Here is a 17,983-nt window from a genome sequence, read left to right on the forward strand (position 1 = left end):
TCTGATTACAAGGGGCAGAAATTGGCCTTCAGCGATCTGGGCATTTCTAGCAATGCTGGGGTTTTCAAAGCTGCCTAAGGGATCTGAATACTCAGTTTTTGTTTAAATTAATGGGCACCAAGTGTGCAGCCCCCAAGGCAGCTGTAAAAGTCCCAGCCAGGGTTTTCCTCACCTGAAGTGCTGTGTGGGAATTAACAAATATCTGAAGAATTGGGAAGGGGAAAATGTCTGTTACAACAATTTCCTAGTGAGGACAGAAGCAGGTAATTGAGAGAAGCAGAAAGGAGCTGTGCTTTGTACTTGTGAAAGCTGGAACTGGGTGTTGTACCTTTAGAACTGTCACCTGCAAGCCTTCTGCCTGTTGGAACTGGCAGCAACAAGGGCCGGGTGCAATATCTAGGGGTTTCTCTTCAACAAGGCAACACAAAACTAGCTTGAGCTCCCACCCAGTAACCTGGGACAATTATAGAGACACCCAGAGTGTGGTATAAGAGGCAACACTTCCCCTCTTGTAAGCACAAAGTCTCAGTGTAGAAAGAAACTTAATAAAAGGAGGGAAATAACTCGGCATTAATTTGGGAAAACACCACAAACAGGGTTCATAAACATAAACAATGAGCCAAAGACTCAGGCAGTGTCCTTTTCCCCTCAGGTTCGTAAGTCCACAACCAAATGTCCCTTTAACATGCCCATCCCTTCTCTGCACCCCACTCACAGATGTTGTTCTGGGTCAATGCAGACCCAGAGTCCAGAGGCGCATCTGCAGAGTTCATCTCCTACCCTGGGTGGAGAGGGGATAAGTAGGAACATTAGTAGCCCTGCTGCCCAGGCAATTGCTTGCCTCTCCTCGTCTCTGCCACCGTGCTGGCCAATTGCGACACCAATCCACCACGGTGTTTTCAGATCCCCCCACACTTAGCACAGCTCTCATGATTTCAGCTGTTAGAGTGTGGAAGCCTCACTGGCTGGTGCACACTAGGCAAACTCTTACATCAGAGACACTCTCCCAAAGCAGATCTAACAGTTAGATCTAGATATCAGTGATTTCAGCTCTGGGGTATATAACAAAACTCTCAATTGAGTCCAAAATTAACTTCATTATTACATAGCAGACATAAAGGATTAAATGAACGGCCGGCCGGCCAGCCTCACTAAGCTTTGGAGCCCATGTCCCCTGCCTACAAGAGCCATTTAGTTGAGGGTGAGTCCTTCAATCAGTTATGCCAAGTACAGTTCTGCTGCCCTTTATTCACACACCAAGGATAACAACCCTTTATTACTCCTGCCCCAATAACAAGGAGATGGGGGATCCCACATCAGCCAAAAGTGATCATTTGGGCAGGTAATCCCATCAAGCTGAGCACCTAGGCAGGGTGAGTGTGGAGGGCAGAGAGGCCCTGTGACCAGAATATATGGGTCTGCCCTTGCCCTCACCCTCAAGACAGTGAGGCCCCAAGGCCAGAGTCAATACAGCTGCCCCTATCCTCAGGGCAACAAGGCTTAGCAGTGAAAGTCAATCAATCCAGGGCTTTAACAACCAGTGGCTCTAGCCTCCAGTAGCAGTGCCCAATAGTCACCATCTCCGGCAGTAGCGCCAAATCCATGGGGTGGCCCCTGCACCCAGTGGTAAATGCAGGAAGGGGTAGAGGGACCCAAATCCACACTGCTCCACTGGGTCCCAACTTAGGGCCCTATGAAACCAGTAGTCCTGGTTTCAGATTCAGGTTCCAACCTCAACAAATAATCTTCCTGGGCTGCTTCCTACCCACGATTCCAGTGATGGCATTTCCTCCCCCAGCAGCAGCCACCTTTCTTCCTCTGTCTCCACGGTCAACTGGGGTCCTACCATGGACTCAATGTGTTCAGCTGCCACAGTTTGCAGCTCTAGCAGCTTCCTGGCAGGAGCTCAGAGTGTGCATATGCTCTCTTCCTCCATCAGCCCAGACTGGGCTGAACTGCTCCCTTGTATATCCAGCATCCAGTTGGAACGTGTCCAGGAGGGGTGAGGAAGCATGACCTCTTGCACCCATAGGCTGTGTTTTACCCTTGTTGGACCAGTGCAGGGCTGATATGCCACATCACACAGAGATTCACTCATTTTCAGTCATATGTATGTAACCCTTCTCCCTGTCAGAGTTGGCAGGAACAGGGGCCGGGTTCAGTATCTAGGGGTTCCGTTCCAATAAGACAATGCAAAACTGGCTCGAGCCCTCATCCAGTGATCTGGGACAAATATATACCACCCCCCTGGGCGCCTCTAAGAGCTTCCCCTCTCGCAAGCACAGAGTCTGAGCGTAGCAAAAGCCTTTTAATAACAGAGAGAAACAATGTGGCATTATGTTGGGGAAACACCACCAACAGGATTTATAACACAAACCATGAGCAAAAACCCACCCGAAGCAAATTAGGCCGTGTCCTTTCCCTTTGGTTCTTGAATCCAGCAACCCAAAACCACCCAAAGTCCCAAAAGTCCAACAACCCTGAAGTCCAGCAACCTAAAAGTCTCTGTCCCTGGTCAGTGCAGCCCCAGAGTTCAAAAGTTTATCTGCAGAGTCTTACCTTCCAGCCTGGGTGAAATTGGGGGTATTAAGGGGCACTTTACATGGTCCGAGACTGACTACCCCACCTCTCCATAGAGTTCTGCTGCAGCCTTCACCAAGAGCCACTCCACTCCACTCCATCAGCTATCCCATGAGCCACTCCAGCTGTCCCACAAACTGCTCTACTCCACCAGCTGCTCAGCAATATATCTTCAGGCCCCCACTACTTAACACAGCACTCAGTGATTTCAGCTCTTAGCAATTTTAGCTCATAGTAGGGGAGCCTCAGTACTGGTACACATTAGCCCAAAGCAAATTCAGTTCAGCAGCCTGTAACTAGACTCCTAATGGAATCAAAATTAGCTCTAACATTCTATAGTGAAGAGAGGAGATACAGTTAGCACTTAGAGCAAAGACCCATACCACAAGCTACAAATACCTATCACTCACCTCTCTCCATTAACTGCATTTTGAAACCCATATCCCTTGTCTAGCAAGTGCTGCTTAGTTGATGGCGAGTCCCTCTGTCATAAAACAGTTCCACTGTCCTTGATTCACATAATCAGGGTAACAAGACTTTATTCTTCCTGCCCCAATAACAGAGAACTGGGGATCCCACAGCAGCCAAAGTGACCATTTGGGCTGCTGTGGGCTCGTGCTAGGCAGGGTGGGTGTGCCTATGCAAACAAGATCAGCCCCTGAAGTTCTTTTCCACAACTCACCACAATTCACTACCAGATGTCAAGGTAGAGCTCATCCTGACTCTGCTTACATGTAAAATGTGTCTATGTGTTCAGAGGGGGCTATGCTGGGCTCATTTCCAAGCAGTAAAAAAATCAGAACAATTAACTGTCACTGTCTTGTTCCCTGGGCCTTTCAGAGAATTCTCTGCACTAGCTGCACTGGTGAGCTGTGTGGCTAGGATGCTGCAATAACAGAAACACACTCAGGACTTGCACAGCTGGTCTGAAACGCTGCTCAAACTGGGTCACAAAATGGTCTCTCTCAGGCTGTGCTCAGCAGTGACCATCAGACATGATACCACCTCCATTTCCAGCAGTGTTGGCACTTCAGGGTTGATGTACTAAGTAGATAAGCTCCAGGTAGGAAAGAGCTGATCTTAGAGCCAATGCCTGTAGGGGTCTATTCACACACCCATCCCCGGCCCAGGTTGACCCAAGCATCCAGCTAAAGAAAACCCCCTCCACCCTATTCTTAGCTGGGGCACCCCATCTACCCAGGCCCTAGAAGGAGCTGATCCCAGATATCACTAGGATCAGGGAATAGACATAACCATAGTGATACATGGCCAGGAGTTGACCTATGATGGAGCCAATCAGACCCTGTCCCTTATCCAGCTCAGGTCAATGCCCTATTCTTATTCTTCACTTCCCTCCCCCATCCCCACAGATGAGAGCTGGGGCTTTTCAGGGGATGGGCACAGAGGGGAGCAGACAGGGAACTGGATAAAAAAAGAGACCTTCTCTCCTCTTCCCTGCAACAGCCAAATCAGAGAGGAGTGTGACGGGTCCCAGACAGCAGGGATGGCTCCTGCGGGGAGACACTTAGAGCAGCTCCTAGAGGTGATGGTCAGTGGGGGAGGGAAGTGAGGGATGGTCAGTGCAGGGATGTTGAGACAGATCTGTCTTTGTGTCCTGTTTGTCAGTCTGTCTGCCTCACTTTCATAGTTACAGCACAATTATATTAATATCTGGAACTGCACCATAAACACAATGGTGAAATCTCATCTCTCACCCTTTTTTCCCTCTAGAGATTCTGCGATCTGATATGGAGAGCGAGAAAGGTCAGTGTTTGGATCCCATTACACTAGCTGATAGTAGAGTTATTCCCATAAATAAAATAGGGTGAAATCTCGCCATTATTAATTAATGATTGGAACAATTTCCCAAGGGCTGTGGTGGATTCTCCAGCACTGGCAGTTTGTAAATCAAGACTGGATGTTTTCCTAAAAAATCCTCTCTAGGAATTGTTGTGGGGAAGCCCACAGGCTTGTGTTATGCAGGGGTCAGACTAGGTGATCACAATGGTCCCTCCTGGCCTTGGAATCTCTGAATTGATGCATCACCTCTCACCTTTTTCTCTCTCTAGAGACCCTGCTGTCTGAACGGGAAAAAGAGAAAGGTCAGTGTCTGGGCCAGTTACAAAATTAACATTATCTCCATAAACCCTACAGGGTGAAATCTCACCTCTCCCTCTTTTCTCCCTCTAGAGGCTCTGCAATCTGAGATGGAGAGCGAGAAAGGTCAGTGTCTGGACCAATTACATTATCTGTGGGGTTACCGTTATAAACATGACAGGGTGAAATCTCACCTCTCTCCCTTTTCTCCCTCTAGAGGCTCTGCAATCTGAGATGAAGAGGCAGAAAGGTCAGTGTCTGTGACCAACGGGATGGGTTGAAGATTTCATGTCAAGTCAGTCAAGTCAGCTCAGTCGAGCCAACTTAACTCAATTGAAAGCCAGATTTACTGCCACTGGAGTCACAATTTAACACCTTTAGCTCAATTTTAGCAAGTGGAGTTACAGCATGTTTGAATGAGTGACAAGGAATGTCTCCATATTGGCACCAGAGCCCCAAGTAGGGAGCTCAGGGCTGCTCACACTGACACAAAGAGGCTCTGAAAGTGAAGGACCCATTTGTCCTAATAAACCCCATGGGAATTACAGAAATGGCACCTTGAGCCCAGGGCCCTGAATACACCAGCCCAGGTTGGTTAGTCTCATTGCTGGAGACTGTGGGTACGTGTACAGTGCAAAAACCCACTTGTGGCTGCGAATCTCAGAGCCTGGGTCAACTGACTGGGGCTTGTGCTGCAAGGCTAAATCCTGCAGTGTAGCCGTTCCAACTCGGGCTAGAGCCCAGGCTCTGAAACCCTCCCCCATCACTGGGTTTCAGAGCCCAGGTGCCAGCCCAAGCAGAAACTTCTATACTGCTATTTTCAGCCCTGTAGTGCGAGCGCTGAAAGACTGAGTCAGTTGTCCCAGGCTCAGACCCACTGACACAAGGTTTTTTGCAATGTAGATGAACCCGGAGGGACTTGTCCAGTGTTTGACAGGATCCATGACAGGATCCCGAGAACCCACTGTGTTCTGACCCTTCCGTGCGCATGTAATATGGGGGGGAGGGATTTCACCCTCAGTGACCACGCATACCCACAACCTCAGCTCCACCCTGCAGTGACTCCAAACAATAACCATACAGGTCTGATCAGTGCAGAGCAGTATGTGTGGTTCTACATTAAATGAAACTGTTTTTTAAAGGCACACAATGTTTTTCAATTTTCCCCTCATGATCTTACTACAGGGCAGAGTTAAGGTTGTTTAGGTGCCTTAGCTGCATTTCTAGACCATAGATTTCTTTTATAATTTAACCGTAATTTGTATTTCCTGAGAGTATAACACTTGGTTTGGGAATAATTAGAACATTCCTCCTGTAATGTGTTTTACCCTTCAGTTATAAGTATGTTCTCTCAGCCTTAGCTCCACATTAATGTAGTTTTTATCTGGGAATTGGATTGTACATTATGGCCCGGATCTATGAAGAAACTTAGTCACCTAAAGCCCATATATAGGCCACTCAATCCCAGTTTTAGGCACCGTGAGCCACAAAACCCCACTTGGCTGAAACCTACCCCTGTAGGTGCCTAAACTCACTCGGGGCATTAATCTCTGGTGTAAAAGTTCTCTCAGTGTCTAAGTTTCTGCCTCTGGGCATGAGGAGCACACGGCTGCCTTGCTGTAGACATCTGGGCACCTATCTCCCACCTGTGCCCCTGGAGACACATCAACTGAGGGGACGAGCATCTAGCTCACTCCTGATCCAGTAGATGTGCTCAGAGGTCACCCAACAGCACACAGAATGAGGTGGGAGATGGAGAGGCGGTGAGCCTCCCTTGTAACATTTAGCCCAGGGATTAGGGTACCCTCCTAGAATGTGGGAGACTCTGGTTCACATCCCCCCTCTCTGCCAGATGGGGCAAAGGCATTTAAACAAGGATCTTCTACCTCTCAGGAGAATGCACTAACCATGGGGCTGTGGAACATTCTTGGGGGAGGGATAACTCAGTGGTTTGATCATTGGCCTGCTAAACCCAGTGTTGTGAGTTCAATCCTTAAGGGGGCTATTTAGGGATCTGGGGGGAAAAAAAATTGGGTATTGGTGCTGCTTTGAACAGGGGGTTGGACTAGATGACCTCCTGGGGTCCCTTCCAACCCTGAGATTCTATGATGTGAGGCTCCCTCTGTCTCTTTTGTTCAAGTTGTTCCATTTTAATTAAATATTAACTCAGAAGCATTCTATAACAGCTCTCTGCCCTTTGGCCATCTTGTGTGGAGCATGGCCAGTGCCTTACTCTGTCTCACAGACACACAGAGGTGCCTAATCTGCCCGGCTCCAGAAGAGGGGCTCCTGGCTGTGGATCGCTAGCAGAGAAAGGCACCAACATCAGGAGAGGGGCAGGGCTTAGCACATACCCCTCTTGTCGGTCTCTCCCATTGGCTGGCTTACATGGCTCCTAACACACTGGGTTCTGTGGATCCCATTCTAAGGTGCCTCCTTCTCCCCATTCATTGTATCGGGAGCTCTGAGATATCTTTGGGGTTACACGAGTTCTCCAGGGTAAATCGCTGCAACCTGCTCACAGCATGGGAGCCTTGTCTGTGCCCACGGGGGAAAACTCTCCCAAAGCTACTGGCTACAGGCAATACGAGACGCTGTGGTCCGGGCTCCATGAGCCCCGCTGTGTTTCTCTGCAGGCTAGCAATTCACACCCTGGCTTTGTTACACTGGAGTGACCAGTCCCCTGTCTCCTCCTGGACACCAGCAATGTATACCAATCTGCTGCCTCAGTGGAAGCAGTGCACCCCTGCTTACTGGCTCACCTTGGTTCAACACACTCCTTTGCACCAGGCACTTAGACAAGTCTACAGTAAAACCAAACTGAAGTTTAATTAATAGAGCCTGAGACAGAGACTCAGATAAAAGTGCATGTAGATTTGGAAACATAAAGTTACAGGTAAAAGAAACATAATCTGTAGCCTATACTTGTAAGCAGGTTATTCTGTCTCATAAGGTATTTCTCACCCACTGGTCAGTTCTACTCATAGTGGTTGCAAGAAGGCTTGTGCCGGGAATGGAGTTATGAATTTCCAGCCTTTAACACAATGAGGCTGAGCTTTTTAAAGCTGCCTCCGAGAGATCTGGAAGCCCGTCTCAATTCCTGTTTGAAACCTTGCTAAAACTTTGTTTTCATATTTTTGTTATTATAACATTAGTTATAATAACCCTGAACTTCAAGCTAACAGCTTTTACATGGGGATAGTTCTCTAGGTATCTGTAATGAACAGTCCCTTAGACGTATAGTCATTAATGCCCTAATTCAGCTAACTACTTACATATCTGCTTAATTTCTTTGCTGAACCGAGGCTTAAAACAGAAGTTTTGAAGAAGATTCTCCAGCCAGATACCCAGGAAAGAATTTTCTATAGTAACTCAGATCCCATCCATCTAATATCCCATCTCAGGGGATTTGGCCTATTTACCCTGAATATTTAAAGATCAATTACTTACCAAAATCCCATTATCCCATCATACCATCTCCTCCATAAACTTATCAAGTAGAATCTTAAAACCAGATAGATCTTTTGCCCCCACTGCTTCCCTTGGAAGGTTATTCCAAAACTTCACTCCTCTGATGGTTAAAAACCTTCGTCTGATTTCAAGTCTAAACTGGCTGGTGAATCTTGCCCATATGCTCAGGGTTTAGCTGATTGCCATATTTGGGGTCGGGAAGGAATTTTCCTCCAGGGCAGATTGGAGAGGCCCTGGAGGTTTTTCGCCTTCCTCTGTAGCATGGGGCATGGTTGACTTGAGGGAGGCTTCTCTGCTCCTTGAAGTCTTTGAACCATGATTTAAGGACTTCAATAGCTCAGACATGGGTGAGGTTTTTCATAGGAGTGGGTGGGTGAGATTCTGTGGCCTGCGCTGTGCAGGAGGTCGGACTAGATGATCAGAATGGTCCCTTCTGACCTTAGTATCTATGAATCTATAAACCCAGGAGTGGTCAGCGTAAATCAGAGTGGGGGCCCTGAGCCTGGGATCCTGTCTGGGACAGTGGCCAGTACCAGCTGGTTCAGAGGATGTTGCAAGAGACCCCCCAGTGGCCAGTGATGGAATAATTTATCTGTAGCCAAAGTGTCTTCCTAGCCCCCCTCACTCAGAGGTTGACCTAGGCTCTGAGGCAGGAGGGTTTGTCTCCTTCCCAAAATTCTCTTTCCATTTCAGCTAAACAGATGAACTTCCCCACCTAACTGACTCCCACAACCAACCCCAGCCATCAATTTGCCACCTGTGACTCCCTCCTCAACCCCCCCCCCCCGCCCGCCCCATGTCCCTCTGCACAGGATCTCACTGGTTTCTTTACACAAATGCACAAGATCAAACATGACCCCACCACTCCATCCCTTCCAAAAGTTACACCTCTTCTCTCCTCCTCCAACCCCTCCAGCTGCTCTCACACCCATCCCCTAATCTCCTTCCCCTCGCTTGCATCCCTCATGCACCCTTCTCTTTAACTAACCTCCCCCTCTCCTCCAACCCTTCCCCTCTCCATACCAACATGGCTTTGTGCCAGCCAGGGGCTGTCCCACCAGCCTGTGCCCCATGAACATTCTCCAGCCACAGGGTCTCAGGGCCCTTCCCTCCCAGTTTTGGTTTTATTTCTTCAAAACTGTTTAACACAAGTTCAGCATATCAGTCATGTCCTTTCTCCTGAGCTGGGCTCTTCTGCAGGGGCCTGGCCCCTCCCTGCAGGATCGCACCCCACAGGCCGTCTGCCTGACAATCAGACATGAACAGGGCTCTTTTCCCTGTCCTAGGGTGTCCTGCAGGTGTCTTCCTGCTCCCTGAAGCTCTCCTTAGCTGAAGGACTTGCTGGCCAGGCTTTTATGAGGACAAGGAGATCTTTAAGCCGTCACCTGATCCCTGGCCTGAACATCAGCTGATTAGTCATAGGGTGGGGCTGGGCCCAACTCCCCTTAAAAGACCAGACACCCTGTGACACTTAGGGTATGTCTACACAATGAAATTAGGTAGAATTTATAGAAGTCAATTTTTTAGAAAGCGATTTTATACAGTTGATTGTGTGTTCCCACTAAGTGAATTAAGTCGGCGGAGTGCATCCACAGTACCGAGGCTAGCGTCAACTTTCAGAGTGTTGCACTGTGGGTAGCTATCCCACAGTTCCCACAGTCTCCGCCGCCCATTGGAATTCTGGGTTGAGCTCCCAATACCTGATGGGGCAAAAACATTGTCATGGGTGGTTTTGGGTACATGTCGTCAGTGGCTCCTCCCTCTGTGAAAGCAACGGCAGACAATTGTTTCATGCCTTTTTTCTGTGCGGGCGCCATACTGATTTCAGCAGACGGTGCGATAGGACTGCAAACTGTCTTCGTCGAACAACCGCTTCCACTGCCACTCTGCTCTCCTGGTGCCATGAATCCACTTAGCAGGTCCTCTCGTCATTCTTTATAAATATCTATTCTCCACCACTTCCACTGCAACTCTGCTCTCCTGCTCTTGTCTTGCCATACCACGGCAAGCGTGCAGCCCGCTCAGCTCAGCTCAGCTCACTGACACTGCTGCTATTGTGTCCTGGTGCTGCTGGCAGCAGACAGTGCAGTATGTCTGCAAAACTCTGCTGTCCTGCTCTCCTGGTGGTCTCACAGGTCCTGGTGACCATCGTCATCCACTGCAACTCTGCTCTCCTGGTGCCATGAATCCACCTTGCAGATCCTCTCGTCGTTCTTTATAAATATCTATTCTCTGTCACTTCTGCTGCAACTCTGCTCTTGTCTCGCCATACCACGCCAAGCGTGCAGCCCGCTCAGCTGTTGTGTCCTGGCACCAGACGGTGCAATAGGTCTGCAACGCTGGTCATCTAACCACTGCTTCCCCTGCAACTCCGCTGTCCTGCTCACACCATACCATGGCAAGCATGGAGTCCACTCAGATCACCGCGGCAGTTATGAGCATTGTAAACACCTTGCGCATTATCCTGCAGTATATGCAGAACCAGAACCTGAAAAAGCAGATGATGAGGCGACAGCAGCGCGGTGACCAGAGTGATGAGGACATGGACACAGACTTCTCTCAAAGCACAGACCCTGGCAATTTAGAGATCATGGTTTTACTGGGGCAGGCTCAGGCCGTGGAACACCGATTCTGGGCCCGGGAAACAAGCACAGACTGCTGGGACCGCATAGTGTTGCGGGTCTGGGATGATTCCCAGTGGCTGTGAAACTTTTGCATGCGTAAGGGCACTTTCATGGAACTTTGTAACTTGCTTTCCCCTGCCCTGAAGTGCAAGAATACCAAGATGAGAGCAGCCCTCACAGTTCACAAGTGAGTGGCGATAGCCTTCTGGAAGCTTGCAACGCCAGACAGCTACCAGTCAGTCGGGGATCAATTTGGAGTGGGCAAATCTACCGTGGGGGCTGCTGTGATCCAAGTAGCCAACGCAATCACTGAGCTGCTGCTATCAAGGGTAGAGACTCTGGGAAATGTGCAGGTCATAGTGGATGGCTTTGCTGCAGTGGAGTTCCCTAACTCTGGTGGGGCAATAGACGGAACCCATATCCCTATCCTGGAACCAGACCATCAAGTCAGCCGGTACATAAACCGAAAGGGGTACTTTGTAATGGTACTGCAAGCATTGGTGGATCACAAGGGACGTTTCACTAACATCAACGTGGGATGTCCAGGAAATGTGCATGACGTTCGCACCTTCAGGAACTCTGGTCTGTTTGAACAGCTTCAGGAAGGGACTTACTTCCCAGACCAGAAAATAACCACTGGGGATGTTGAAATGATTATAGTTATCCTTGGGGACCCAGCTTAATGCCCTGGCTCATGGAACCATGCACACTTAGCCTGGATAGTAACCAGAAGTTGTTCAACTGCAGGCTGAGCAAGTGCAGAATGGTGGTAGAATGTGCATTTGGACCTTTAAAAGCGTGCTGGCGCACTTTACTGACTCAATTAGACCTCAGTGAAACCAATATTCCCATTGTTATTACTGCTTGCTGTGCGCTCCACAATCTCTGTGAGAGTAAGGGGGAGACATTTATGGCGGGGTGGGAAGTTGAGGCAAATCGCCTGGCTGCTGATTACGCACAGCCAGACACCAGGCTGGTTAGAAGAGCACAGCATGGGACACTGCGCATCAGAGAAGCTTTGAAAACCAGTTTCATGTCTGGCCAGGCTATGGTGTGACAGTTCTGTTTGTTTCTCCTTGATGAAAACCCGCCCCCTTAGTTCACTCTACTTCCCTGTAAGCCAACCGCCCTCCTCTCCCTACTTGGATCACCACTTGCAGAAGCAATAAAGTCATTGTTGTGTCAAATTCATGCATTCTTTATTAATTCATCACACAAATAGGGGGATAACTGCCAAGGTAGTCCAGGAGGGGTGGGGGAGGAGAGAAGGACAAGGCCACACTGCACTTCAAAACTTATTGAATGCCAGCCTTCTGTTGCTTGGGCAGTCCTCTGGGATGGAGTGGTTGGGTTCCCGGAGGCCCCCCACACACACGTTCTTGGGCGTCTGGGTGAGGAGGCTATGGAACTTGGGGAGGAGGGCAGTTGGTTACACAGGGGCTGCAGTGGCGGTCTGTGCCTTTCCTGCACCTCAACCATACGCCAGAGCATATCAGTTTGATCCTCCAGTAGCGTCAGCATTTCATCCTGCCACCTCTCATCACGCTGCCGCCACCTCTCCTGTTGCTCCAGTCATCTATCCTCTTGCGCGTCCCTCCTATCCTCACGTTCATTTTGTGCTTTCCTGGACTCCTCCATTGTCTGCCTCCATGCATTCTGCTGGGCTCTTTCAGTGCAGGAGGACAGCATGAGCTCAGAGAACATTTCATTGCAAGTGCGTTTTTTTTCGCCTTCTTATCTGCACTAGCCTCTGGGATGGAGATGATAGTGGCAGCGTTGAAACATTTGCAGCTGCGGGAGGAAAAAAGGGAGTAGTATTTAAAAAAGACATATTGGCCATTTAAAAGGAGGGGCTGATGGTTTTGGGGTTAACATGCAGCACAAACTCAGCTAAACCCCCCCGACACCCAATTCTCTGGGATGATTGCTTCACCCCTCCCCCCAACACGTGGCCAACAGTGGGGATGATTTCTTTTCAGCCACAGGGAAACAGCCCAGCAGGAACAGCCACCTCTGAATGTCCCCTTAATAAAATTCCCCTATTTCAACCAGGTGACCATGAATTATATCACTCTCCTGAGGATAACACAGAGAGATAAAGAACGGATGTTGCCTGAATGCCAGCAAACACCGGGACCATATACTGCCATGCTTTCTTATGCAATGATTCCAGACTATGTGCTACTGGCCTGGCGTGGTAAAGTGTCCTACCATGGAGGACGCAATAAGGCTGCCCTCCCCACAAACCTTTTGCAAAGGCTTTGGGAGTACCTCCAGGAGAGCTTCATTGAGATGTCCCTGTAGGATTTCCACTCCATTCCCAGACATGTTAACAGACTTTTCCAGGAGATGTACTGGCTGTGAATGCATCACAAATTAATCATTAAACACGCTTGCTTTTAAACCATGTATTATATTTACAAAGGTACACTCACCAGAGGTGCCTTCTCCGCCTTCAAGGTCTGGGAGCACAGGTTGGGAGGGTATTGGATCCAGGGTAATAAACAGTTCCTGGCTGTCGGGGAGAATTATAACATTCAAAAACCAGTTGGAGAACACTTCAATCTCTCCGGTCACTCGATTACAGACCTAAGAGTGGCTATCCTTCAACAAAAAAGCTTCAAAAACAGACTCCAACGAGAGACTGCTGAATTGGAATTAATTTGCAAACTGGATACAATTAACTTAGGCTTGAATAGAGACTGGGAATGGATGAGTCATTACACAAAGTAAAACTATTTTCCCATGGTATTTCTCCCCCCCCCCACCCCCCACTGTTCCTCAGATGTTCTTGTTAATTGAGGGAAATAGCCTACTTTGCTTGTTACCATGAAAGGTTTTCCTCCTTTCCCCCCCCCACTGCTGGTGATGGCTCATCTTAAGTGATCACTCTTCTTACAGTGTGTATGATAAAACCCATTGTTTCATGTTCTCTGTGTGTGTATATCAATCTCCCCTCTGTATTTTCCAGCAAATGCATCCGATGAAGTGAGCTGTAGCTCACGAAAGCTTATGCTCAAATAAATTTGTTAGTCTCTAAGGTGCCACAAGTACTCCTTTTCTTTTTGCGAATACAGACTAACACGGCTGCTACTCTGAAACCTGTAATTAAAGATTATGTGATGTGATGACATCTCCAGGAATACATCCAATCAAAATTGGCAACCCTACTTAAAGGCATGTGTGTCTGTGCAGAGGACAGGGGATGAAGAGGAGTAGGTGGGGAGAGTTTCAGGGATCAATATGGGAGGAACAGAGAGTAGTGATATGGAGCCAGGAAGCCCTGCTTTCTGGTCCAGGTTTACCTGTGCAGTGTCTGAGGTGTATAACATTGTACATGTAATAGCTGGGACAGCACAGGTTGGGTCCCTGCCTGCATAGGAAGTGGGTTCCTGTGCTGTGCTCTGCTTAGCATCTTATGGACAAATCTTGCAAAACATTTGTATCACCAGTGAGGGAGACATTTCTTTTCGCTTGACTATTGCCCATTAAGTTTTGAGACTCAACTTTAACTCAGGATGTCTTTTACTTTCCAGCGGAATACGAGGCAGTGAAAGGTAAGTGTGTTTTTACTAGTTTTGATTATGCTTTAAATTGGAAAAGGAACACTCAGGACTATGTGTGCAAAGAAATGTCAGGGTAAAAAATTAGTGTTACTGTTACAGGTAGCTTGCATGACAATGGGAAATCCAGACATTATCCAGAAATAATGAATGGAAAATTTGTGGTATTGAAATATGAATATTAACTACAGTTGCCAATGGCACAATACCATACACCCTTGCCCCACCTTCTGCCCTGCTTCTTCCCCCTAGGCCCTGCTCCTTCTCTAAGGCCCCGCCCCCACTCACTCCATCTCCCCTCCCTCAGTAGCTCACTCTCCCACACCCTCACTCATTTTCACTAGTCTGGGGCAAGGGTTTGGGGTGCAGGAAAGCGTGATGGCTCTGGCTGGGGGTGTGGGCTTTAGGGTGGGACCAGAAATGAGGGGTTCAGGGCATGGGCTCTGGGCTGGGGCAATTGTGCAGGAGGGGGTGAAGACTCCAACTGGGGGTGCGGGCTCTGGGGTGGGGCCAGGGATGAGGGGTTTGGGGTTAAGGAGGGGGTCCGGGCTGAAGCCAAGGGGTTTGAAGTGGGGAAGTGGACTCAAGCTGGAGCAGGGGTTTGGGGTGCGGGAGAGGGTGTGGGCTCCAGGAGGGAGTTTGGGTGCCGGTGAGAGTTCAGGTCTGAGGCAGGGGTTTGGGGTGTGGGATCTGGGAGGGAGTTAGGGTGCAGGAGAGGGTTCTGGCCTGGGACGAGGGTTGGGGTGCTGGAGAGGATTTGGGATGTGGGCTCCAACCTGGCAGCGCTTACCTCAGACAGCTCCCTGTCAGTGGGGCTCCCTGCCTGCCCTGGCTCTGTGTAGCTCCTGGAAGCAGCCAGCATGTCCGGCTCCTAGGCACAGGGTTGGCCAGGTGCCTCAGCACCCACAGGCACTGCCCCCACAGCTCAAATTGGCCCTGGTTCCCGGCCAATGGGAACTGTGAAGCTGCCACTCAGGGTGGGGGCAGTGCGCAAAGCTTCCCTGATCACCCCTGCGCCTAGGGGCCGCAGGGACATGCTGGCTGCTTCCAGGAGTCACACGGAGCCAGGGCAGGCAGGGAGCCTGCCTTAGCCCCGCTGTACTGTCGACTGGACTTTTAACGGTCCGGTCAGCATTGCTGACCAGAGCTGCCAGGGTCCCTTTTCGACCAGATGTTCCAGTCAAAAACCGGACACCTGGCAACCCTAATATTAATAGTTTTATTTTTCACATTAACCCTTGGAAATAGAGTCTTAAACACAAACAAACAAAGTTCCCTTACTGACACCAGCAACACCCTGTAACGAGAACAATAATTATTTTACATGAATAGGGCCCACCCAGTGAACTCTCCATGGATGTACTCCCGCACACATAGGTTTCCTTGGAGCAGGATCAGGCCCTCTAAACCCTATCAGTTTCCACACACTACACACGGCAGCTGCAAGATCAGGCACATGGGTCTGATTACACTGAAGCTGGCAGGAGTTGTAGGAGCTCAGCACCACTTGGGGTCACCAGCATCACCAAGATGATGGAGACACTTACGAAGGAAGAGTTCTCGGAGCTGCAGGCCCAGGTTCTCTGCTGGGCCAGGACTTGCTCAAGGTGGGGGGCAGGGGCGGGGCGGGAGCTGGTTATGGCTCCCTGGTTCTCAGGCTGCCCCAGGGGCTGTTCTGATTCACTCCAGCTGGCTGTGGTCCCTGAGAATTGGTGATGTGCCCTGCCCTGCTCCAGTCCACACACCACAGCCCCTCAGTCCCAGCCCTGACATGCCCCCTACACCAGGATGAAGGGGGCACAGGAGACAGTTACGCTGTTTTACCCCAGCTGGGCTCTCCCTACACCAGGGGAATTCTCCAATGTCCAGGGCCTGGTCCCAGCCAGGCTGCACCATCCCAGCACACAGTGACCAGAGCAGGGAGAGAACCGGGCCTGTATCTGCCCCCATGACTCACATGAGTGATCCCCAGAGGTGCGGCCCCATTGATTTCTTGGGGAGGTTTTGCGGGATCAAGTCCTAACTACTAATTAGGAGCCCAATCCTGCTGTCCTTACTCAGGCAAAATTTTCACTGAGGCCAATGTAATGTGGGTTTAGAACTGGGCACTTTTGTTACTGAGAATCTCTCCTATTGATTCATTTATGTTCTTTTTTCCCTTTTCTCCCCTCTCATTCCCATGGACCCTCTGGCAGAACTGGGTAAGCTCCATGTTGTTTGTTTTTCACAGCGTGTGACTTGTTGAGTCTGACTTGCTGAGTCTGCATTTCGTTGGTGTAAATTCTCATGTCTGATTATTTCAGGACTCGCCAGAGCTCGAGGATACGCAGGTAACTAGCACTGATACTCCCACAGTCCCTCTTAGACCCATTCTCCTGGGATACGCGGTCCCTGCTCAGTCCTCTTACAGTTCTCACAGTAACTAAGGGGTGGGGCAAAATGTCATTGTCCATGTGAAAGTTTGAGAGAGAGAGAATACCCAGCCCCCCCCCCCCCACACACACACACGCAACCTGCTGTGAGGGGGAAGCTGGTGCTACAGGCAATTTAACTGCTCTCTGTTGCTATGTTATAGCCTCTAGTCAATTAATTATTTCACTGCTCACCACTTTTTGGCAGAAACATCTGGCCGATGAGCTTGTCCAACCCTGCTGGATGCAGTGGCGGAGAGTGGGTGGAGGGCAGAGGGGCAGCTGGTGGCTCTAGAAGGGTCACTGGGGTGAGGAACAAGGCATTCAAACCTCCTCTCCCCACACTGAGGGCTTGTCGGCGTGGGGAATTCATGGGGAAGAGTCCAGCATGGCTAGTGTGGAATCGCTGTTCTGCGCCATATTAGTGAGGGTGTGAATGTAAAGCTATTCCGCACTAACTCCCCGTGTGGACACTATTATTCTGCACTCAGTCTGCAGCAGGGGGTGAGGGCACTCAGTTCCAATATGGATTAACCCAAAGCAGACAAGGGCACTCTTAGCATGGAATAAGAGTGTCCGCCCAAGCAGCTAGTGCTGACTAGCGGTTCTGCACTAGCTACTCAAGGCTTTTCCCTGCGTAGACAAACCCTTAAAGTTACTTCCAAGGGAAAGAGGAGAAGCATCCCCTCATCCTCCTCTCCCCTGGACCACAAGCCCTGACTGTCCCTTGCTTGGTTGTCCACACTCCAGCTTCCCCCATGACAACTCCACACCCCAGGAGCAGGCTTCAACAGGAACATCTGCAGCACCTGGGAAATCTGAGGGCAGCATAAAACAAATAGAATTTCTTACTGACTTAAAGGCTGGATTCTGCCACCCTGGCACAATGGGATTCGAAGGGCTGCCCAGTGTGAGTCAGTGTGGCACAGTCTGACCCTAAACACCCTGATATTAATTGCAGTGCAGGACTGCCTGGAGTTTCCAGCCATGCTCAGGGCCATGGTGCTGGGAGCTGTAAAACACATAACAAACTGTCCCCGCCCCAAAGAGTTTCCAGTCTGAATAGACCAGACAGACACAGGGTGGGGGAAGGAAGGAAGGGTGATTATCATGGGTGGCATGTGAGCCCTCCTTCGGGGAAGCTAGCAAAGCGGCCCAACTCCTTCTGCACAAGGCCCTATCCCCCGCAACCCGTCTGCTGGAGCCCCAAATATCCACTCCCCCCTGTCAACCAGCA

At 49.7% G+C, this 17,983-nt stretch overlaps 9 protein-coding genes across 19 annotated transcripts in view; 7 read left to right on the forward strand and 2 right to left on the reverse strand.

Moving 5' to 3' along the window:
- Positions 1-17,983, forward strand: part of LOC119843336 (butyrophilin subfamily 1 member A1-like) — a 1,931,986-nt gene that overhangs the window by 1,893,661 nt on the left and 20,342 nt on the right. The window lies entirely within an intron of this gene.
- LOC119843287 (zinc finger protein 850-like) overlaps positions 1-17,983 on the reverse strand; it is a 1,467,609-nt gene that overhangs the window by 1,302,918 nt on the left and 146,708 nt on the right. The window lies entirely within an intron of this gene.
- Positions 1-17,983, forward strand: part of LOC119843274 (zinc finger protein 850-like) — a 1,382,451-nt gene that overhangs the window by 1,005,124 nt on the left and 359,344 nt on the right. The window lies entirely within an intron of this gene.
- The window catches only part of LOC119843356 (zinc finger protein RFP-like), a 1,128,717-nt gene that overhangs the window by 987,928 nt on the left and 122,806 nt on the right, over positions 1-17,983 (reverse strand). The window lies entirely within an intron of this gene.
- LOC119843309 (butyrophilin subfamily 1 member A1-like) overlaps positions 1-17,983 on the forward strand; it is an 845,206-nt gene that overhangs the window by 813,389 nt on the left and 13,834 nt on the right. For 8 of the 10 annotated variants that reach the window (XM_043496782.1, XM_043496780.1, XM_043496779.1 and 5 more), the window contains 7 exons: positions 4,312-4,344; positions 4,650-4,682; positions 4,771-4,803; positions 4,895-4,927; positions 14,309-14,329; positions 16,531-16,536; positions 16,639-16,665. In XM_043496782.1, coding sequence (XP_043352717.1) covers positions 4,312-4,344; positions 4,650-4,682; positions 4,771-4,803; positions 4,895-4,927; positions 14,309-14,329; positions 16,531-16,536; positions 16,639-16,665 — 186 coding nt within the window. The remainder of the gene's footprint in view (positions 1-4,311; positions 4,345-4,649; positions 4,683-4,770; positions 4,804-4,894; positions 4,928-14,308; positions 14,330-16,530; positions 16,537-16,638; positions 16,666-17,983) is intronic. The other 2 variants (XM_043496783.1, XM_043496788.1) reach the window with 2 other exon arrangements.
- Positions 1-17,983, forward strand: part of LOC119843327 (E3 ubiquitin-protein ligase TRIM11-like) — a 790,215-nt gene that overhangs the window by 724,231 nt on the left and 48,001 nt on the right.
- LOC119842642 (zinc finger protein 239-like) overlaps positions 1-17,983 on the forward strand; it is a 1,225,455-nt gene that overhangs the window by 381,766 nt on the left and 825,706 nt on the right. The gene's annotated exons all lie outside the window — the stretch shown is intronic.
- The window catches only part of LOC119843367 (zinc finger protein 664-like), a 1,158,238-nt gene that overhangs the window by 232,900 nt on the left and 907,355 nt on the right, over positions 1-17,983 (forward strand). The gene's annotated exons all lie outside the window — the stretch shown is intronic.
- The window catches only part of LOC119843338 (zinc finger protein 850-like), a 621,437-nt gene that overhangs the window by 232,900 nt on the left and 370,554 nt on the right, over positions 1-17,983 (forward strand). The window lies entirely within an intron of this gene.

This window comes from Dermochelys coriacea, chromosome 14, assembly GCF_009764565.3.
Source record: "Dermochelys coriacea isolate rDerCor1 chromosome 14, rDerCor1.pri.v4, whole genome shotgun sequence".
In the NCBI taxonomy this organism is placed as follows: domain Eukaryota; kingdom Metazoa; phylum Chordata; order Testudines; family Dermochelyidae; genus Dermochelys; species Dermochelys coriacea.